Source organism: Salmo salar, chromosome 01 (assembly GCF_965601325.2).
Source record: "Salmo salar chromosome 01, fSalSal1, whole genome shotgun sequence".
Taxonomy (NCBI): Eukaryota; Metazoa; Chordata; class Actinopteri; order Salmoniformes; family Salmonidae; genus Salmo; species Salmo salar.
Window position 1 is genome coordinate 174,560,385 of NC_138291.1, and position 24,511 is coordinate 174,584,895.

Below are 24,511 nucleotides of genomic sequence, written 5' to 3' on the forward strand. Positions count from 1 at the left end.
TGGTTATGCGTGTCATCGTCATAACCGGATATGACAAACCTAGCAAATGAGGACTAGCAGATAGCATCTTGTGAACTGCATGTTAATTGTCTGATTTAAGAGTTACTAAACATAACTAAACCGGATAATTCACTGCCGGGTCTCCATCATGACAATTGGGAAGTCAGATAAAGCGTTTAAATTGAAAACTGTGAAAATAATAGAATCCTTCTCATTTCACCACGTGCTTAATTACTTCATTTTTGTTTTGAGATGACTTCGCCATGGGGTTGAACGGGCACCTGGCTCACGCCCGGGAGGCAGCCCGGGTCCTAAACAAACGCAATCGATTTTCAGCCGGTGCAAAACCCACCTACAGGGACAAGACTAATCAAACCCCTCATTGCCACCTGGTTTCCACCAATCAGCATGCCCGAATGCACATTTGGACTCTGACCCCTTCCACTATATCAAATTACACCCATTGATGCTCGCCATCTTTGATTTGATTTGGTCCTTAGCCGTTTCTTGTGTGTGGGGTACAACCGTTATTTACAACTGTAGCAGTGTAGCTAAGCCTAACCCTTTTGCTAACCTGCCACGTTAATTATCTTAACCTGTTATGTAAACAAATCCCCCGTGTCGAGAAACCATTAGTCTCATAAAACCGGAACTGACCGATGGCAGGTATCAATGGGCGTTTCCTGATATCACACCGACTGACTCGCATGATGGATGGAGTGAGGAAACCCACTCCATCTTCCCTGAGTACCAGACTTTTTAGCTAACATCCCACTCCATCTTCCCTGAGTACCAGACTCTTTAGCTAACATCCCACTCCATCTTCCCTGAGTACCAGACTCTTTAGCTAACATTCCACTCCATCTTCCCTGAGTACCAGACTTTTTAGCTAACATTCCACTCCATCTCCCTTGAGTACCAGACTCTTTAGCTAACATTCCACTCCATCTCCCTTGAGTACCAGACTCTTTAGCTAACATTCCACTCCATCTCCCTTGAGTACCAGACTCTTTAGCTAACATCCCACTCCATCTTCCCTGAGTACCAGACTCTTTAGCTAACATTCCACTCCATCTCCCTTGAGTACCAGACTCTTTAGCTAACATCCCACTCCATCTTCCCTGAGTACCAGACTTTTTAGCTAACATCCCACTCCATCTTCCCTGAGTACCAGACTTTTTAGCTAACATTCCACTCCGGCAATCACAACCTTCAATATGCAGCCAGATTTATGACGCAATTGCTGATTGGTAGTTGGAAGCAACATTCATATTTTACTTGACAACGTTATGTAACATGGGGGTTGTGCAAAAAAAATTGGCGCAATTTAGAATTCTAATTTTAAGAACAACAAACAATACTGTTACCGCATGCTGTGGTAATTTCCTTGTGAGAAGACAGTGTCAATGCAAGATCATGTTGTTCAAAGTGGCTAGAGAGGACTCCGTAATGAGAGAGAAATAATGATACGGAAAATATTACCCTGCAAGATTCAATCGAGCTACGTTTACTTAAGTTGCATCCCATTAATGAGTTGAAAGAAAAATCAAAACTGGCACCTGTCATCCTTCCTTGCACATACAGTATGCTGATCATCATGACTTGCTTACATTTTCACAATTTGTTATGCTCATTTCAGTTTGGCCTATGTTATTTGTCCCTCCTCTCTTATTAAGCAATGGAGTCCAGACAGAATGCTTTAGGAAACTTTCTCAATGGACATAAGAGAATTAGTGAACTCACACACACACACACACACCCTAAAAGAACCTGTTGTAGAAATTACTACCAGGGATACCTGAAGTCAATATTAAATGAATAATTCTTTATTATGAGCAAGTTCCAACAAACTTAATGCACCAAGTAGTACAGGTCTGTCAGGAGCTTTCTGGGGGCAGTCCCGTTAGTTCTCTTATATACAGCTATTCACCGGAAGTGCTACCTGTCCCAGACTTGCTGTTTTCAACTCTCTGGAGACAGCAGGAGCGGTAGAGATACTCTCAAAGATTGGCTATGAAAAAGCCAACTGACACTTACTCTTGTGTTGCTGACTTGTTGCACCCTCGACAACTACTATGATTATTATTTGACAATGCTGGTCATTTATGAACATTTGAACATCTAGGCCATGTGCTGTTATAATCTCCACCCGGCACTGCCAGAGGAGGACTGGCCACCCCTCATAGCCTGGTTCCTCTCTAGGTTTCTTCCTAGGTTTTGGCCTTTCTTGGGAGTTTTTCCTAGCCACCGTGCTTCTACACCTGCATTGCTTGCTGTTTGGGGTTTTAGGCTGGGTTTCTGTACAGCACTTTGAGATATCAGCTGATGTAAGAAGGGCTATATAAATAAATTTGATTTGATTAATAGAAGCATGATTTACACTATACACTATTCATCATTAACTTTGGTTCCTGCACGTGACTGACCAATACCTCATGAGGCTTCTTCTCTCCATGCTGAGACCTTGAAACTGAGATACCCCCCTTTTGTTCTCAAAGCAATTTTATGGGCGTACTGCCAGATTGCTTATACTGATAGTGAGGATTCCTCCCATGCGCGATAAATCTGTCACTTGCATGAACCCATTCAAATTAGTTATTAGAAAAGCAGCATTTATGCTAAACATACGATCTGTGTACAATCTGATATACACACACATAAAATGTTACCTCACAGACCCATCAATCAAAGCCACCTCAGTCAAATACAAATCACATTTCTCCTTCCCTAAACACGTATTCAAAACCTACAGGCTCACCTTCAAATCTAGCCTGTAGTCTATCAGAAAGTAGGCCTAGGCTACATTATAGCATAATGCTAAAAGAATGTTGCCTATCAAATTCATCAACAAGGAAAGTTTGAAGGGACAGAGACAGCTATATCATTACTAGAGACGTTGGTTATGTAATTAGTATCCAAGCATGTGCCTTATTTGTCTAAACAGCCCATGGTAGGCCTAATAAAAAAAAAAGTACTTCAATGACTCTTATGACGGAAGGCTGGTGGTTTTTATTTTAGGTGTGAAGATACTTCAACATGTCTAGACGATAACAGGCTACAATGATAACTCATGCTTGGCTCCCAAATGTATACGTGTCACCATAGGTCTAATATTTAAACTGAGGAAATGTGATTATTATTTTAGCGATCCGTGTTAGACGTCCCTCCTAATGATATGAGCTGCTGGACAGCATACTTACAGTTGATATGGGTTTATGGATTAGAAAGTGAATTTGCCATTTCTAAAAATAAGCTCAGTGGGGAATGGCGATTCGCTGCGTTGCGATCTGTTGCCCAGGCCAACAACCAGGTAAATAGGCCTAGGCACTGTACTTTTTTATTGCACATTTAATTAAACTGAAGCATTTGGCGATGTTCAATTTAAATTCATTTGCACAAAACGTGCGATAGACAAAACGTATTTCGCTAAAATTCACTGTAGTGGGCTAGCATACAAATGGTGGCTTAATAGCCCAGCCAATTAATGAACTTCTAATTTACACATCTGTGTTCAACTTTACCTTCTTGCGCAATTCATGCCTCTCCGCTGGCATCTCTCCCTCTTCACCATTAGTTTAGTAGAACAAGAAACGCCCCGGGGTACGGTCTGCAATTACTCCATATTCAGTCTACAATTACTCCATATTCAGTCTACAATTACACCATATTAGATGACGATGCAAATTTGGCTGCCGACCAAAGTTATCAGTGTGTATTCTAGAAGAGCATCTGCAATGTAAATTGCGGGCTTATATTTTATGGGATTGTTTACTATAATTACTGCTTGCTTCTGAGACTTTGCTAGAGATAGTTATCTTGTTACATCTGTAACTTATTTGTTCTCTTAGCTGGTAGAATTGTTTGCCTGTTGGCTAGTGCAAGATGTACTCTTACTCCTCTTAAGGATCGGACCCTTTTTTTTTTTCAATTTCCGCCTAAAATGACATAGCCAAATCTAACTGCCTGTAGCTCAGGCCCTGAAGCAAGGATATGCATATTATTGATACCAATTTAAAGGAAACACTTTGAAGTTTGTGTAAATGTGAAATGAATGTAGGAGAATTTAACACATTAGATCTGGTAAAAGATAATACAAACAAAAAAACGTGTTTTTTGCATCTTTGAAATGCAAGAGAGAGACCAGATACTGATTAGGATTATAGTTGTAATTTAGATGTTGTCCACAAGATGGCAGTGTGCAAAGTTTCAGACTGATCCAGTGACTCCACAATATTTTGTATCAAGCCTGCCAGGAGTTTGCCCAAATGTGCCGAATTGGTAAATGTATACATTTTCAAGTACATAACTATAGAGAACATACAAAAATGCTATGGTAATAAAAATGTAAGTTTACACACTCCCAGGAATGTCATACATGATGGATCATTAGCTTCCCAACAGAAAAGACACTAACCTTCACACATCTAGATGGCCGGACGGGGTAGGTGTGGAGCCAGAGACAGCAAACTGTAGAACCCAGTTCCTACATTTTAATATAAAAATGGATTTTATCAAACAAAACTACGCTACAGTTTTTCTCCGGGACCCTCAGGATGACAAATTAGAGCAAGATTACTGAATGTAAGTACATTATATACCTTCAGAGGTGAATGTATAAAACTAGTTGCCGTGATAAAAATGTGTTGTTGTTGTGCACTATCCTCAAACAATAGCATGGTATTTTTTCGCTGTAATATCTACTGTAAATTGGACACTGCAGTTAGATTAACAATAATTTAAGCTTTCTGCCCAAATAAGACATGTCTATGTCCCGTAAAGTTGTCTGTTGTTTACAACGTCATTCTAGTCACATTATCGCATATTGAGCAACAACTGTCCCAGTTTAGGGACACCGATCCCGTAGAGGTTTTAATAAGCTCCAATGATCTTATGTTATTTTTAGAGTTAGACTGGCTCTGGCAGCCAAAAATAAATAAATCAAATACTCCATCTAAACGTGAATCGATTCTCAGTTGCGATAAGGTTCTAGAAACATAAAGCCCTTTACTTTAATGTCACATCAAAATAACTTCACAAATGCTAAATATATACTTACTGTACCCTGTCTTCTGTAAAAACGCACTGTGACATGGAGATATGGCCATATGGGAACACTAAAACTAACCTTCACACACCTTCACACGTCTCAATTTAACCTTTAGTTATTTATTTATTATTTCTCACTGATATGAAAGATAAGGACCTATTAAGCTACCAAAACCATACTGAAATGGTTAATGTTCAGATTGAGAGTCAGGGTTCTTAACAAAACTCCCCCATACAGAAGCCGCCTTCGTCCAATGACTCTTATGTGTAATGTAATGGAACTGAGATTTATGATCAAGGGCTATGTACAGACCTGATTGTATAGCTGCATTACCAGTGTTAATATGCGTGTTTATTTCCTTTCTTTCAAAAGGTGTGTGTGTGTGTGTGTGTGTTTGGTAATGTGTGGTGGTGACAAAGAGCCAATGAAATTCTGGATATGGACATATCTGCCTTGTTCTTGCCAGATAGTGTGTAGTTAAGATTCTGACTCACTATAAGCATTGAGTACAGGCTATAATGAGTCAGAATCTTAACTATCAGCATTGAGTAGTGGGTGAGGGCATTCACAGCCAACCGGTCAGACAAGCTCCAACTAGTCGTTTTTACACTGAATGAGAGTGACTAACAAAATCAGTGGGGCCCCCCAGTCGGTAATTCAATCATGATAGCTGGCTAGACTAATTTACCAATCTAAAAATTGTTTGCTGACATGGGTTAATTGAGTGTCCTGTCAGTGACTGACATAACAAGAGAAAAATAGCTGATGCACAACCAAATTTCAAAATTGAAAAACTGGGCCCTTGGGCCAATGTCCAGAATTGCATGAAATTACAATCCACATTTGGATAGGTCTCTATATAACTGGGCAAGTTATGTTACAACATTTCGTTTTTCAAAACTTTGTATTTGGATCAGAATGATGCGGATTCTGTAATTCTCTTCTATGCTATCCAGGATCAGATCAGTCTGGCTTTGTTTGAGACGGTTTTTAAGAAAACAATCGGTTAGGATCATTCTGATCCAGATATCACAGAATCCGGATTTTCAGTGCTTTGAACAGGCCTACACCTTGCCATCTACTGGACAGGCTGTGCTACTACTGCTACACTGTCAAAGGGAAACAGATGAGTAAACTACTGTACATGAATAAAGATACATTGATTGAAAATAATAGAGCCTGCATATCACTTATAAGTATTTGACACTTTTCAATAACAATTTACCACATACCTATACTGCAGTCAATTTAATATAATGAACCTTTGGTTTTCAGATGCTCACTTTCATTACATAGAAATTTCTAGGTTGTAGTGCCACCCTGAATCCACCCTTCCAGTGGATCAAAACTATCCTAATCACTACCTTTTTTGAGTTTTGAAAAAAGCAAAAACAACATTTAATCCTGATTTTAAAGGTGAGATTGGATGACCAAATCCTTATCCCTATCCGGAGAATCCTAATCACATTCTTCAGTTTTGAAAAAACAGATTCTAACATTTAATCCTATCCTATTGGGGAAATCCTGCAGGTACCTTTTTGAAAATTGGGCCCTGGAGATTGCAAAAATCATGATGTAACCACAGAAGTGCAGTATCACATTATACCAATAGAGGTTACTCTTACCATATGAAAAACAATACATTTTGTGTGAAAGCCACTGAACAGGGACATTTTCTAACCCTGTTACATATAGATACTTAAACAATATGAACATTAAAAGGGAGGGTTGTTACTCGTTAGTTATTCTTTGATAAATGTGTAAACATTAAAGAGGATAAATATGCATCCTTGAAAAAGTAGCATAAGATCCAATCAGAAAAACATAAAAACAAAGATGTAACTACAATTTAACTCACTAACATCTAAAAACCTAAGACTTATTGTTATGTGCAACCAACATTTACTAAAAGATGTCAAGCTTTATTGGTTTTTAGTTTTAACATGATCAATAGGCTACTAAAAGCACACAATCAGAGCTTTTCTTTATCTACAAAAACCTAGCTCTCTCATTGCGGTAAAGCATATGAGTGACACCACCTGGTTAACTGTCACTGGTTTGGTTTCAGAGAAAATGATGATCAAGTACACTGGGTTCACTTACAGTATGTTACTATTTCCCACTGCGAGAGCAATGGCACCCTCACAGAGAGCAAGCCATACTATAGAATCATTTTCAAAGACATGCATTGTAAACTGTCATCTTAAAATGCACCATGCAGTCAAAACACTGTCCCAACATACAAGAAAAACTTCAAGCTATGAAATATTTTATGCACTGGTTGCTTGAGTACTTTACTTGAGAAACAAAGTTGTTGGTTGGGTCAGGACATTGAACACTTGCTGGGTGAGATAGGACCAATAAATATATACTGCTCTTTGACCTTGGCCTAAATAAGGACTCAGTTTTGACTGAATTTGGAAGCAATTTTTACCAACAAAATCTCCCAGATATGCCAAAGTCCCCTTTAGGAAAAATAAAGTTAGCCTATTCTTCCAACATATTGAATAGAATATTATTATTATTTTAGAATATCATGATTATATTTTATTCTGACTGTTGGGTTTATTATAGGAAAGATCTCAGTAGCCTAGCCACCAAGCACATGGTGTATATTTTTACTTCATTTTTTCCAAATATATTCTTTACCTTTTATTTAACTAGGCAAGGCAGTTAGGAACACATTCTTATTTACAATGACGGCCTACACCGGCCAAACAATAATCGGTTGTATAAGTGTTCCTTTTAAAGCAAGAAAGAAAATAGGAAAGTTCATGATCAATGGCAGGATGAGGAGATCCACCAATACCATGCACGTGAATACCCAGCCCCTGGTCGTCAAGGAGACACTTCAGCTTCCTCGCGGATTCGAGCCTGGAGGTCTCTGACTACCTCGCCAGCAGTCAGACGTGCTCCCTGATTGGCTCGTACTCTCTCACCATACACCGTCATTCACTCACCCCATTGAACCGCTTCGACTGCTGCGGCGCATGGTCTCTCTTTACCTCTCGTGGATTGGTCGGAAACGTAAAGGGGTGGGCAATGCCGAAACTTCAGAACTTTGGATCTCTGTTATGATTGGACATGTATTCGGCACTTGGAAAACGGGGTGTCGTTCACAGGTACAGTACACTCATCATATATAAATGGATTGATGTTTTGCATGTTGAAGTCATCAGTTACTACCAAGAAAGTGTGAAGGGACTAAAGTTTGGCTGGTTATATAATTTAAGTGATAGACCACTTACTTTTTCAAGGTGAGTACACGGATTGATTACGGGATTGCCTTTCTCCCATCCACACGATGGTATACTGGGCTATAGCGGTACAGGCTACTGTAAAAGTAATTATACCAATTAAATAGGCTACACCAATTTTTGGTTTTATGGAATATCTTATTTTAAATTAGGTGACGATAAAAGTTAGGCTTCTGTACACAAGGGTCAAGATGGTCAACGGAGTGTTCTGTCTGTGATGGATAAATCATCAGTATTCTGTTTACTTTGCAGTCAAAATTGATAAGGTAATGTAAATTGATATAGCCTAAGAAACGTTGATCCACATTATTAGCCTATACGACTATTCATTTAGGTGCATATCAATTTTGCTCCAAGTTAGATTGCCGTGGGTGCTGAATTAAGTTGCAAATTATTTTATGGTATTAGTAGAATAGATCCTAAATCTAATCTTGGATGCATATCGTGCTGCCAGGTGATGCCCTTTTACAAAGTACCACTGTTATTACAAAGTAACAAACGTGGTAGACGAGAGGAACTAGCGTGCTACATTGTAACGTTCTACGTCGAACGGTTGTTCAGAGAATTCGAAACGGAAGCTGGTCCGTCCGTTCTTTCGTCCGACTGTGGTCACATCGAGTTCTGACCTTATGATCTGGTTAGCTCACATCAAAGGACAGCAAACAGACATCTTGTCATTATCCTATGATTGTAAGGTAAGATGATACCTATCGTCGAAGGTTTTGTGAATGTCCTCGACGCCTGATTATGTGAACGGACATCTTTTTGCCATAGCTAGTAATCGAATTTCCTAAGTAGCTAGCTAGCTGTCATCAGCTAGAATTGGATTACATGGCATGTAGAGATTGTAGCTGTAGTTAGCCCTGTTATGGCTATCCTCTTCCACTATATTGTCGTTCTGACACACTTGATGGCAGACCAACCATGGACTTGCAGAGCTAACATTAGCTAGCTAGCTTCCAATCCAACTCTCTTTCTTGGATTTTTATTAGCCAGTTAACGTTAGCTAGCTAAAAAATCACGAAAAAGGAGACGATAGAGTTAATAGTAACGCGTAAACCATACTTGCGCGATTACTCACTACTGCAAGACATCTGCTGATCACATTGTTTGCTTCCCAGATGATCAACACTTCCCCTATTACCTTTTTTCTGCGTTAAAGTCGCTCAGTTTTCACCCCACCCAGTAGGTGGCGTCAATGCACCTTTTGGGATGTAGTCCAAAAATACAAATTATAATAAGAAGAAGGCTGGTATGTTTTTCAGACTTCCCCCACAAACCAATGTAATCCTTCAGTCAGTTTAAAATGTCTATTCAGATCCCTACACAGGCTCTAACCTGAGAAGGGGGAGTATCTTCCACAGTGCTGGAAAAAATACCCAATTGTCATACTTGAGTAAAAGTAAAGATACCTTAACAGAACATTACTCAAGTAAAAGTCACTCAGTAAAATACTACTTGAGTAAAATTCTAAAAGTATTTGGTTTTAAATATACTTAAGTATCAAAAGTAAATGTCATTTCTGAAATATACTTAAGTATCAAAAGTATAAATCCTTTCAAATTCCTTATATAAAGCAAAATGGTAGGCCGTCATTGTGAATACGAATTTGTTCTGAAAGTTTAAAGAGCCACAAAGCTTTTTCCTCTTGCTCTTTCGATACACATGTAATCACTATGATACCGCTCTTGGTCACTGTGACCCGACTCCACCTTTCCCAAATTAGTCTGTCACCATCTTAGTAACCGCGAACGGGTCTCCCAAATAAGCTGGTCCGTCCGTTCTTTCGTCCGACTGTGGTCAAATCGAGTCCCAAATAAACATCCTTATTCATGAAACATAATCCAACCAGAAACTGGTGTTAATTTCCAACTTGTGCTCTTTTAGCTCCATTGTTGTTTAATATCATCATCCGGTCATTCTTTTTTTCTTTTATTTAACTAGGCAAGTCAGTTAAGAACAAACTCTTATTTTCAATGACGGCCTAGGAACAGTGGGTTAACTGCCTTGTTCAGGGGCAGAACAACAGATTTTTAACTTGTCAGCTCAGGGATTCGATCTTGCAACCTTTCGGTTAATAGTCCAACGCTCTAATGACTAGGCTACCCTGCCGCCCCATTCTTACCAACTTCACTCACGCCAACAGAAACAAACATTTCATCCGCTTCCACTGTTACATGACCTGCCACCGCTGGGCCAGATTCAAGTTCGTCCATCCACCTTCCATATTCCTCTACTCCAATACCTTTTATCCTTCTCCTATTCTCGTAGTAGCTAGCTAGCGTCTCCACTCCGTCCAACATCGCCGTGCGTGTGTTGCCAACGGGCTTGTGTGTTCATTTAGCAAGGAAGCCAATATTTGCTAGCAAGCTTCAACACACTGGGAGAACACTCAGAACAGGTGTTATGCAAGCTGCCATTTTCCCAGTTGATTTACTTCTACCAAAAGTATGTATGTTTGAAATATTATGCACCTTTTGATACCAGCTTCAGAATGCCATTCTGATTGGTTTTGTTGGAGCGATTGGTTAGACTGCTAAGTGTCTTTGTGCAGAACGTCCCTGGTTCGCGCCCCCTGGTCTGGATAACGACGTGAACTACTCTGTTACACTTAATTCTCAGCCCTTATCAACCTATTGACCTCACATTCCACCATGAATAAATCTCCCCATATTGACATCTCTCTAAAACCTCTCTTCATCCTTGTCTTCTCTCTCTCCCAACCAGCTCATACAGAATGCCTGGATCAGCCCCAGCCAACGGCGAGGCCACGTGGCCCAAAGATGTGGGCGTCATCGCCCTGGAGATCTACTTCCCGTCACAGTACGTGGACCAGGCTGAGCTGGAGCAGTTTGACGGCGTGTCGGCCGGCAAGTACACGGTGGGCCTGGGCCAGGCGCGTATGGGCTTCTGCTCGGACTGCGAGGACATCAACTCCCTCTGCCTGACGGTGGTCCAGCGGCTGATGGAAAGGAATGGCCTCTCCTACGACCAGGTGGGCCGTCTGGAGGTGGGCACTGAGACCATTATCGACAAGTCCAAGTCGGTGAAGACGGTGGTGATGCAGCTGTTCGAGGAATCGGGCAACACGGACGTGGAGGGGATTGACACGACCAACGCTTGCTATGGGGGCACCGCCGCCCTCTTCAACGCCGTCAACTGGGTGGAGTCTAGCTCCTGGGACGGTGAGAGGCGTTGTTTTTAACATTGTGTCAACGTTTTGTTGACCTTCCCAAGTCTGGTGTGTTTGACTGTGTGTGACTGTCTATTTTAGTCAAATATTTGACTGAAAAACACACAGGTGTATTTCTTAAGTCTGACACACTGCCTCTAAATGGACCTACCTTAGACTTAGACCATAATGAGAGAAGAAATCATCTGTTATTCATAAAGAATATTCAGTATTTGTGTTACCTGTCTGCTTACTGACGTCTCTTTCTGCCCTGCAGGTCGTTATGCCCTGGTGGTGGCAGGAGACATTGCAGTTTACGCCACAGGAAGTGCCCGGCCGACAGGGGGAGCCGGTGCGATAGCCATGTTGGTAGGGCCCAATGCCCCACTGGCTTTTGACAGAGGTAGGTCAATATCCTACTGTGTGTAAATAGTTGATGTTAACACAATGACTGAAGCATGACTCCCCCCAGCCTGTTTATTATAGACACAGTTCCTCTGTTGTTGTTTGTTAATGTCATTCAGGTCAATGTCAGTTCAATAGTACACCTCAGACCTATTGTATTAACACACAAGCGTGTACACACACATACATACATACATACATACACACACACACACACACAATCACTCACTGCTCATCTTACTGATGAATACACAGCTTTGTTTACATTTCAACAAGCCATGCGTCAAAGACACCGCAAGTACGTTTCCATTTCATAGATAGCCAGCCATTCATCCAGTGTCTGGCTGAATACATGTGATGCTGTACAACCTGGTTGGGGTCAATTCCAAAACAATTCCAGTCAATTCGGGAAGTACACTGAAATTCAGTGATGGAAAAAGTACCACATTTTCATACTTAGGTAAAGATACCTTTTAAAAGAAAATGACTCAAGTAAAAGTGAAAGTCACCCAGTAAAATACTACTTGAGTAAAAGTAAAAAAAAGTATTTGGTTTTAAATGTACTTAAGTATAAAAAGTAAAAGTATAAATAATTTAAAATTTCTTATATTACGCAAACCAGATAGCACAATTACATTTTTTAATTTTTAATTTACAGATAGCCAGGGGCACAGTTCAACACTCGGACATCATTTACAAACTAAGCATTTGTGTTTAGTTAGTCTGCCAGATCAGAGGCAGTAGAGATGACCAGGGATGTTCACTTGATAAGTGCATGAATTAGACAAGTTTCCTGTCCTGCTAAGCATAATGAGTACTTTTGGGTGTCAGAGAAAATGTATGGAGTAAAAAGTACATTATTTTCTTTAGGAATGTAGTGGAGTAAAAGTTGTCAAAAATATAAAAAGTAAAGTACAGATACCCCAAAAAACAACGTAAGTAGTACTTAAAAGTACTTTACACTGCTGCTGAAATTCCAATTCCTTTCAATGCTTTTCAATGAGGAAACTGTGGAATTGGAATTTGGTTTACTTTGTGAATTGACTAGAATTGAATTGGGATTGACACCAACCCTGCTGTACAATGGGTGAATTATTTTTTATTTTACCTTTATTGAACCAGGTAGGCTAGTTGAGAACAAGTTCTCATTTACAACTGCAACCTGGCCAAGACAAAGCAAAGCAGGGCAGCAAAAACAACAACACAGAGTTACACATGGAATAAAATGGTGCGTCATGTTTGCCCTTGCAGGTCTGCGGGGTACACACATGCAGCACGCCTACGACTTCTACAAGCCAGATATGGCGTCAGAATATCCTGTGGTGGACGGAAAGCTGTCTATCGAGTGCTACCTCAGCGCGTTAGATCGCTGTTACTCTGTCTATCGCAACAAGATCCATGCACAGTGGCAAAAAGGTGAGAGAAATTAGCATTTGTACATTTTGTAAGATGCGCTTTGCTTGTTTAAAAATTGATAACAAAATTGTTCATTTCAATGCATCCACCATACCTTTTCAACAGGCCTTGGTTAATTCAAACACTTTAGGCTAAATCCTAAGTAGGTAAAGTGGGCTTAGGCCAGGACTATAGTTCCCTTTATAGTCTTAAGTAGTTAACTAAAGTTCATTTCCACTGCGGCCTGAAATGGGTTTAGTGAAAGTAGCCTGTTGCTAATGTCATCGCAGAGGGTAGTTAGGTTAGGTACAAGATTGGACAGTGATCCTGAATACTTTGTCCTTGTATCACCCACCTCTGTAGTATCAGAGACCATTCTAACCAAAGCTTGTATTTTTTCCCAATATCAATATGGAACTTATGCAACCATGAGCTTGATTGAAATCTTGGTACGGCCTTTCTAGCAGACCTGGGTCAAATACATTATGCATAATACTTTCAAATACTTCCAATATGTGTATTCCAGGTGTGCTGACTTAGTTTATTGTTTGGGACTAGTCCATTGTTTCTGTTGTTCCTGAGATAGCTTGAGTATTTAAAAGTATTTTATACTGTAGTATTTGACCCCAGTATGTTCGGTTTTATCATTGACCATCTGAGTAAAACTGTGTATTTTGTTTTAGATGAGTTTATTAGTTACATGCACAGGGTTGCGGGGGACAGGGGGAGCAGCTAGGTGACTAGTGGTGGCTGTTCAGCAGCCTGATGGTCTGGTGGTAGAAGCTATTGGCCAGTCTTACAGTTTTTGCCACGATGCTCAAATACTGCCCGCGTCTGAGTGATTGAAGCAGGGTGAACAGGCCATGGCTCGGGTGGCTGAGGTCCTTGATGATGGTCTTGGCTTTCCTGCTACACCTGTCAGTTTGGCTCAAAACATGTCCTATGTTCTACACAGAGGGTGTGGACAAGCGTTTTAGCCTGGAGGACTTTGGCTACATGGTGTTCCACTCTCCCTACTGCAAGCTGGTGCAGAAGTCCTTAGCCCGTCTGGTGCTCAGTGACTTCCTCAACCACCCCAGGCCCAACACAGAGACTGGACCATTCAGTGGCCTGGAGGCTTTCAGGTTAGAACTCCACCGTCAGGCTTGCAACTTATTAGCTACGTAGTTCACTACCTTTTGATTGGTCATAAATTATCATAGATATATTATTCCCACACACATCTACAATTAAAAAAAATATATATATATTTAACCTTCAACTAGGCAAGTCAGTTAAAAAAAAACTACAGGATTAGTGTGTGTGTGTGTGTGTGTGCCGCGGGACGGTTAAGCTAATGTAGGCTAATGTGATTAGCATGAGGTTGTAAGTAACAAGAACATTTCCCAGGACATAGACATATCTGATATGGGCAGAAAGCTTAAATTATTTTTAATCTAACTGCACTGTCCAATTTACAGTAGCTATTACAGTGAAATAATGCCATGCTATTGTTTGAGGAGAGTACAGTTATGAACTTGAAAATGTATTAATAAACCAATTAGGCACATTTGGGCAGTCTTGATACAACATTTTGAACAGAAATGCAATGGTTCATTGACTCAGTCTAAAACTTTGCACATACACTGCCATCTAGTGGCCAAACAGATGATGGGGGGGAAAAAAACACGTTTTTTGTTTGTATTATCTTTTACCAGATCTAATGTGTTATATTCTCCTACATTAATTTAATATTTCCACAAACTTCAAAGCGTTTCCTTTCAAACGGTATCAAGAATATGCATATCCTTGTTTCAGGTCTTGAGCTACAGGTAGTTAGATTTGGGTATGTCATTTTAGGCGGAAATTGTAAAAAGGGTCCAATCCTTATGAGGTTTAGAACAAATTCTTATTTTATAATGACGGCCTACCCCAGCCAAGTAATTACGATCCTCCAAACATAATCCAACCAAGATTACCATAACTCCTGGTTGGAATACATATATAAAATATTATTGAACCTTTATTTACATAGGGAAGTTCCAGAGAGCCCTGCTTCACAAAAATGCAGCAAAAAAAGACCAATTACATAATAAGGACGTTACAATTACAACAACAAAGGTGAGAGCATGAAAAATCTCAAGTGCGATGCTGTTCCCGTTTGTCCCCAGAACAGCATGTAAACGGCTCTATAATACAGTGCCTTTCGAAAGTATTCAGATCCCTGACTTTCCACATTTTGTTACGTTAAAGCCTTAATCTAAAAAAGATTTAAAAAAAATAAAAAATCCTCAGCAATCTACACAAAATACCCCATAATGACAATGGAAAACAGGTTAAGAAATTTTGCAAATCTATAAAAAAAAAAAAAAAAAATAATTATTTACATAAGTATTCAGACCGTTTGCTATGAGACTCAAAATTGAACTCAGGTGTATCTTGTTTCCATTGATCATCTTTGAGTTGTTTCTACAACTTGATTGGAGTCCACCTGCGGTAAATTCAATTGATTGGACATGATTTGGAAAGGCACACACCTGTCTTTATAAAGGTCCCACAGTTAACAGTGTATGTCAGAACAAAAACCAAGCCATGAAGTCGAAGGAATTGTCCGTAGAGCTCTGAGACAGGATTGTGTCGAAGGCACAGATCTGGAAGGTTACCAAAAAATGTCTGCAGCATTGAAGGTCCCCAAGAACACAGTGGCCTCCATCATTCTTAAATGGAAGAGGTTTGGAACCATCAAGACTCTTCCAAGAGCTGGCCACCTGGCCAAACTGAGCAATCGGGGGAGAAGGGCCTTGGTCAGGGAGGTGACCAAGAACCCGATTGTCACTCTGATAGAGCTCTAGAGTTCCTCTGTGGAGATGGGAGAACCTTCAGGCCTTTTATGGTAGAGTGGCCAGATGGAAGCCACTCCTCAGTAAAACGCACATGACCGCTTGGAGTTTGTCAAAAGGCACCTAAAGACTCAGACCATGAGAAACAAGATTCTCTGGTCTGATGAAACCAAGATTGCAGGAGGAAACCTGGCACCATCCCTACGGTGAAGCATGGAGGTGGCAGCATCATGGTGTGGGGATGTTTTTCAGCAGCAGGGACTGGGAGACTAGTCAGGATCGAGGCAAAGATGAACGGAGCAAAATACAAAGAGATCCTTGATGAAAGTGCTCAGGACCTCAGACTGGGGTGAAGGTTCACCTTCCAACAGGACAACGACCCTAAGCACACAGCCAAGACAACGCAGGAGTGGCTTCAGAACAAGTCTCTGAATGTCCTTGAGTGGCCCAGCCAGAGCCCGGACTTGAACCCGATCGAACATCTCTGGAGAGAACTGAAAATAGCTGTGCAGCAACGCTCCCCATCCAACCTGACAGAGCTTGAGAGAGAAGAATGGGAGAAACTTCCCAAATACAGGTGTGCCAAGCTTGTAGCGTCATACCCAAGAAGACTCGAGGCTGTAATTGCTGCCAAAGCTGCTTCAACAAAGTACTGAGTAAAGGGTCTGAACACTTATGTAAATGTGATATTTCAGTTCAATTTTTTTTATAAATTTGCAAAAAAAATCTAAAAACCTGTTTTTGCTTTGTCATGGAGTCTTGTGTGTAGATTGATGAAAAAAAAAGAAGATTTAATCGATTTTAGAATAAGACTAACCTAACAAAATGTGGAAAAAGTCAAGGGGTCTGAATACTTTCCGAATGCACAGTATATATGACTCTAAAAGGCTCTATCCTTCCGTCTGTGTGCTGAGCAGGGAGGTGAAGCCGGAGGAGACCTACTTCAACAGGGATGTGGAGAAGGCCTTCATGAAGGCCAGCACAGAGATGTTTGATCAAAAGACCAAGGCTTCCCTCCTCGTCTCCAACCAGAATGGCAACATGTACACCCCCTCTGTCTACGGCTGCCTTGCTTCTGTCATCGCACAGTAAGTCTCGTATGAATCAGAGTAAACTCATTTTACATAAAAGGTGCTACTTAATGTAATAATTTAACTTACTACTTGAATTAGTCATCAGTAAGAAATGCACATAATATTAGTGTCATTATTACTGTGTAATTATGTCTGAAAGTACAGTGTGACAACGTTTGTAATTACTCTGTTACATTGTCCTTACTGACCTAAGCACAGTGTAAATACAGTATAACTGTGTTATTACAATAGTTATACAATACTTAGACGTCTCAGTACTGTAGCAATAAGGACACTGTAATTAAGTGTTGCTAAAATGATAGTTATGGAGAGGCACACATAGGGAGTGTTTGTGTGTGCGTAACACGTTTGTTCCTGGACAGACACACACCTCAGCACCTGGCGGGCCAGAGAATCGGCCTGTTCTCCTACGGCTCAGGGTTTGCCGCCACACTCTACTCCCTCCGAGTCTCCCAGGACGCCACGCCTGGTAGGTTCACCTCACACTGCGGTCGTCACCTGTATGGGATGGGGGAAACACCTTGTCAATAGAGATGGGTTCCACTGATATTTACCCTCCAAGGAGCTAGAAATGAACCCGTTGCCCCCTCCCTCTAGTCTTGACACTTCTGGATTAAATGGCTGGGTAAATGGCTGGGTAAATGGCTGGGTAGATGGCTGGATAGATGGCTGGGTAGATGGCTGGGTAGATGGCTGGGTAGATGGCTGGGTAGATGGCTGGGTAAATGGCTGGGTAAATGGCTGGGTAAATGGCTGGGTAAATGGCTGGGTAGATGGCTGGATAAATGGCTGGGTAGATGGCTGGATAAATGGCTGGATAAATGGCTGGGTAGATGGCTGGGTAGATGGTTGGGTAAATGGCTGGGTAGATGGCTGGGTAAATGGCTGGGTAAATGGCTGGGTAAATGGCTGGGTAAATGGCTGGATAAATGGCTGGGTAAATGGCTGGGTAAATGGCTGGGTAGATGGCTGGGTAAATGGCTGGGTAAATGGCTGGGTAAATGGCTGGGTAGATGGCTGGATAAATGGCTGGGTAAATGGCTGGGTAAATGGCTGGGGAAATGAGGGGAAAGAGAATTGTCTAGTGCTTAGGGCTTATGAACTGAGCTGGTTGTTTTTGGACTGAGCATTGGTTATTTAGTTGAACTATGAATGAGTAGGTATTGGGTCTTTCCCGGGGTCTGTATTTATTGTCTGTTGGTTGGCCGTCTCCCTCCCTCCCTCCCTCCCTCAGGCTCTGGATTGGATAAGCTCTGTGCCAGCCTGTGTGACCTGAAGGCCAGACTGGACTCCAGGAGGAAGGTGTCACCTGCCATTTTCGCTGAAAACATGCAGCTGAGGGAAGAGACCCACCACCTAGGTATGTCCACACACACACACCCACACACACACCACACACACACACACACACACACACACACACACACACACACACACACACACACACACACACACACACACACACTACTCCACACACACACACATTACTCACACACACATTACTCACACACACACACACACTACTCACACACACACACCACACACACACACACTACTCACACACACATTACTCACACACACACACATTACTCACACACACTACTCACACACACACACTACCCACACACACATTACACACATTACTCACACACACACACACACCACACATACACACACACACACACACTACTCCCACACACACATTACTCACACACACACACACATTACTCACACACACACCACACACACACACACACTACTCACACACACATTACTCACACACACACACACACACACCACACACACACACACACACACACACACACTACTCACACACACATTACTCACACACACACACACACACACACACACACACACACACACACACACACACACACACACTACTCACACACACATTACTCACACACACACACATTACTCACACACACACACACACACACACACTACTCACACACACATTACTCACACACACACACACACACATTACTCACACACACACACACACACACACACACACACTACTCACACACACATTACTCACACACACACACACACACACACACACATACTCACACACACATTACTCACACACACACACATTACTCACACACACATACACACTACTCACACACACACACACACACATACACACACACACACACACACACACACAAAAAGGCCTGAGCCTTTATTGAACTCATGTTTCATTTGAAGCCATGTCCTTCCCTTTCCCATCCAGCACCGTACGCGCCCCAGGGCGCTGTGGAGGAGCTGTTCCCTGGGACGTGGTATCTGACCCGGGTGGACGAAAAGCACCGTCGGGAGTACTCCAGACGCTCCCTGAACGACGACTTGCCCCTGGAGGCTGGCCTGGTCAACTCCACCACAGCAACTGAGGTACAATACAATTGTATTGTTCAACGTAAATCAGAAATCAAATCATTTATAAATTAAATAATATTCCCAACCCCACTGTCACGGCTGTTTAAAGGAGCGGACCAAGGTGCAGCGTGTTTGTAGTTCCACATTATTATTTATTCGTGAAACGTAATGCAATACACTAAATAACTGAATATACAAAAACAACAACCTGTGACGCAGAGAGAAACAAACACTACTCAAAAGATAATAACCCACAAAACAGGAAGAGAAAAACCCCTACTTAAATATGATCTCCAATCAGAGGCAACGAGGATCAGCTGCCTCCAACCCCCCCCCCCCCCCCCCAAAGGTGCAGACTCCAAATGCAACAAACCAACAACAACAAAAAACACCACAAAACAAAAGGGAGGGTAGGGAGGGTGATAATCGTCTATGGCGGCTCAAATGCAGTCCACATAACCTTAACCTCCAGCATAGGAGGCGGCTCCGGTTCTGGGCGTACTCCCCGCTCCACCCGCTGATCCTTCTGCTTTATTACCACCTGACCGTGGATCGTCGTCGAATGAACCGGACTGTAGCTCATTGCTGGAGGCTCTGGGCTGCAGGCCGTCGCTGGAGGCTCTGGGCTGGGGAACTTCTCAAGAGGTTCCGGACTGTAGGCCGTCTCCGGAGGTTCCGTGCCGTGGATCATCACTACAGGTTCCGTGCCGTGGATCATCACTACAGGTTCCGTGCCGTGGATCATCACTACAGGTTCCATGCCGTGGATCATCACTACAGGTTCCATGCCGTGGATCATCACTACAGTTTCCGTGCCGTGGATCATCACTACAGGTTCCGTGGATCATCACTACAGGTTCCGTGCCGTGGATCATCACTGGAGGCTTCCTTCGTGGAGCTGGAATAGTCTTCCCTGTGGCTCAGTTGGTAGAGCATGGTGTTTGCAACGCCAGCATGGTGTGTGCAACGCCAGGGTTGTGGGTTCGATTCCCACGGGGGGCCAGTACAAAAAAAAAAAGAAATGTATGCATTCACTACTGTAAGTCACTCTGGATAAGAGCGTTTGCTAAAAAAACCCTACTTAAATATGATCTCCAATCAGAGGCAACGAGGATCAGCTGCCTCCAATTGGAGATGAACCAAAACAACCCCAACATAGAAATAGAAAAACTAGAACTTAAACATAGAAAACATAGAAAAACACAAAGACGCCCTGACCTACTCTACTATAGAAAATGACATCTTACTAGGGTCAGGACGTGACACCCGCAGACACTACTCATACACATAAACTAGTGGCTGGAAGCAGCACATTGTATCGAGGCTAGGTCACTGAGAGACATTTAGTTTGCATGCAGGCACCACACATAAAAATAACTAAACGCACACAGAGACAGAAAAAAAACAAGCTCCATTGTTCCATATTAAATCATTATATTAGCTACATAAAAAGTGACATTAGAAAACAGGAACAGATTTTTACATGTTGCTTCCTTATTCCCAGCAGCACATCCCAAGCCCAGTGAAGAAGATGCCCCGCCTCCCCGCCTCCACAGCTGGTCCTGAGGCGGTCACCGTTAGCAACGGGGATCATTAAGCTAAGCTTACCTCTGTGAGGTACAGGTAGACATGGAGGACGATCAACAAAGGACATTGGAAACACAATTATAATGCTAGCAGAGAGGACCTTCTCCTCAGAGATATGTTTTCTAACATATTGCTGAATGCTGCGTAAAACCAAGCTATTTAACTGTCACATCGTAGAATTTATCTTCAACCATCATTGCTCTCAAATATGTAACAGGGAGTAATATATGAAATGTGTGTATTCCATTGGATGCATGGAAAGGAAAAGTGTTTGTCAAGGTAGAATATATTCCTAAAACTAAAATCCTCAAGATTCCACATAATTCCTGAGACCGGGTGAAAAATTTGATCAGATTTCGGCTATTAAGATTATGTTTTGCATAAGTTTGCATTTCCCTTTTTCAAAAAGAATAAAATAAAGTATTTATAGCCCAACAAATTCAACAAGCAATTTTTATTTAATTTTGGACCAATTCTTTGTTAAAAATATTTTTTATCTTACTTATCATGGCGCAAACTTAACAGTGGAAGAAGAAAAAAATCATAGTACATTTATTTGATCCGGGTATTGAAAAAACAAAATGGAGAAGAAAAGTAGAAGGGATGAAAAATAGAAGCTCCATCTTAAGTCAACTATTATCTTCACTCCTAGCACCAAGAGGAAATGGAAGCTTGAGGAACATGACTGCCTGCAGGCCTTTGGGGATAAAAAGGGAAGTGAGGCCTCTTAACTGTTTGTTTATCAAATGCTGCTGCTACCGTTGCAACTTGCTGTAATGACTTGAGCTGTACAAAGGAGCTACACCCCTACTATACCTTAAGATTGACCGCTTTCAGAATACTTCCTTTTGCTATATAGGGGAAGTAACCCTGGAGCAATTAAGGTTAAGTACCTTGCTCAAGGGCACATCAGCAGATGTTTCACCTACTTGGCTGGGGTATTCGAACCAGCGACCTTTCAGTTACTTGCCCAATATTCTTAACCGCTAGACTACTAATAGTCAGAATGAGTTTTCTCTTAGGACTCTTTGTTATACCACCATGAACAAATATCAGGGAAGAGGGACTGAACGGTCTGAGTTACATTTAAGTCATTTAGCAGATGCTCTTATCCAGAGACACTTGCAGTAGTGAGTGCATACATGTTCAATTGTTTTGTACAAGTCCCCCCGTGGAAATCGAAACCCCACAACCCTGGCGTTGCAAGCTCTTTGCCCTACCAACTGAGCAACAATTCAACAAACATGTTTAAATCATGTGATCAATGTTTCCCACAGCGGTGATTGCACTACAGACTGAAACGGTGAAATGCCTCAATTGAGCGTGCCGTTTTATCAGAGCTTTTTTTCTCACCAGGCTCTGATAATCTATACAATATGGAAAATAACATTTTGTTTGAGTTCTTGTTTGTCCTTAAATATTTTTTGGGAAAACATTTCAGCAGATAAATCTATTTCCTGGAATTACGTAAATTGACATGGTCAATTTAGTCTCAGTGCAGAAACTTTTAAATCAGTTTTAAAAGACCGATGTCCAACAAGTTATTGTTTTAATGTAGTGTGCAGAAGAAGGTGTTCACATGTTCTGTGTCTCTACAACGTGTCTTTCCTTACTAGACTTAAGGGACCAGATGCTGTCCTGAGAGGGTTGTGTTTTCTCCGAGGTCTCAAATGTTTGTTTTTTTAACACTGACAGGGATAGGACTAGTTATAGACTGTAAAGAAACCAAATCTTGACACAGGCAGAAAATGCTCAGGCAGAAATACCTGCAAACATCAGCCTTAAAGGGTACAGAGTTGGGGGCACACTTATTTTTTCCTTTCACATAAATGTTTTGCATTTCCTCTGCAACGTTGGGCGACAGAGTTGCACACAGGGCTCACTTATAGTCCATTTCCAATCTCTCAAGTTTGAGAAGCCTTACAATAAGCATGTACTAAATGTAGAAAATAGCTATACTCATAATGTAGATATTTACATTTTTAACAGCCAAGATAAGTTGCCTCTGTTTATCTGTGTATGGCTGATGTTTACATTATGTTTCTCTGAGATCAGATAATTAAAAAAAATAATTGGTGAGTAATGTATAGTACTAACTAAGATTATTTATATTTGTAGATATAAATAAATTGGCGTCTGATCAAGTGTCTCTTTTATAGCAACGATCTGTATAGAGATGATGTAATAACAATGTAGAGATGTATTAAGAGATGAACTGAATAATAAATATCTGTTCATTTAAAGTGGCTGTTTCCTGCTTATTATATGGCTATTGGGTGGAGGTATCCAGATTTCCATACCTTTATAGATGCGGTAAAAAGGCCAACGAAACTCAACCAAAACAATGGAAATGCCATGGAAAGATCCCGAATCTCGTTATTGTCCCGCAGCAAAATAAGCCTACATTTAGGCTAATGTTTATGTGTATTTCACACTATGTTGAGGTAAAATCAAAGTATAATGCTTATATGGATGTTAAAACCAATACATGTTCATGTCATAGTCACCAATCAACTGCATTACAGTTAAAAACGACTTTATCTACCACCACAGATTTCTGTATGCTAGCTATGCTACCAGCTTAAATTATACGAACAGGAGTTAGCATTTAGCAGTCACTTCTTCTAAACCTGAAAACGGACTACTTCTAAATGTTATGCAGCTAAAACAGCCAGATATCTAAATCTGACTTTAGTAACTACATTGTGGGCCTGTTAAAATACACCAATCATGACTGATTTGATGAATGTCCACCTTGTTAGATCAGATTGTCGTTTGTGCACCAATCCAGCATCCTTCTATCCCCCATGGTCTCTGTTCCATTGCACATCTATACCTTCCCAATGTCCTACCACAGTATATGGTATTTTATCAGTTTATACAACGGGTGGTTCTAATCCTGAATGCTGATTGGTTAAAACCGCATTCCAGCCGGTGTCTATTTAAGAATGCCTGGATACAGGCCTTAGCCATGGTATATTAGCCATATACCACAAACCTCTGAGGTGCCTTATTGCTATTATAAACTGGTTACCAACGTAATTAGAGCAGTATAAATAAATATTTTGTCTTACCCATACAGTCTGATATACCACGGCTGTCAGCCAATCAGCATTCAGGGTTCTAACCAACCAGTTTATAATCCAAAAGTTACCACCGGCTATGATAAAATGCCTATTTACCCTGTTCCATCTGATTGCGCAATCATCAGCCCAGCAAGGCAATTTATAAACCTGATATCCACTATAAAAAGCGTCTAGACATTATCTCACATTTCTTTTAGACTAACATTTAGTTTTCAACAACGGAGATTTGCATAAACCTTGCTGTCT

The 24,511-nt window shown here is 41.2% G+C and overlaps 1 protein-coding gene across 4 annotated transcripts; it reads left to right on the forward strand.

Annotated features, from left to right (window-relative positions):
- The first annotated feature begins 8,055 nt into the window (after window positions 1-8,055).
- On the forward strand, window positions 8,056-23,422 carry hmgcs1 (3-hydroxy-3-methylglutaryl-CoA synthase 1 (soluble)). 4 transcript variants are annotated; one of them, XM_014144703.3, is made up of 10 exons: window positions 8,056-8,169; window positions 11,032-11,489; window positions 11,754-11,879; window positions 13,133-13,297; window positions 14,232-14,400; window positions 17,013-17,183; window positions 17,552-17,658; window positions 18,424-18,549; window positions 19,450-19,607; window positions 21,097-23,422. In XM_014144703.3, the coding sequence occupies exons 1-10, from the start codon at window positions 8,132-8,134 to the stop codon at window positions 21,187-21,189; spliced, it is 1,611 nt and encodes a 536-aa protein (XP_014000178.1). In that variant the 5' UTR covers window positions 8,056-8,131; the 3' UTR covers window positions 21,190-23,422. The 4 variants fall into 4 exon arrangements, with proteins under 4 accessions (XP_014000178.1, XP_014000182.1, XP_014000187.1 ...); XM_014144707.3 differs by having other exon boundaries at window positions 21,100-23,422; XM_014144712.2 differs by lacking the exon at window positions 8,056-8,169 and adding an exon at window positions 8,171-8,304.
- Window positions 23,423-24,511: the final 1,089 nt, after the last annotated feature.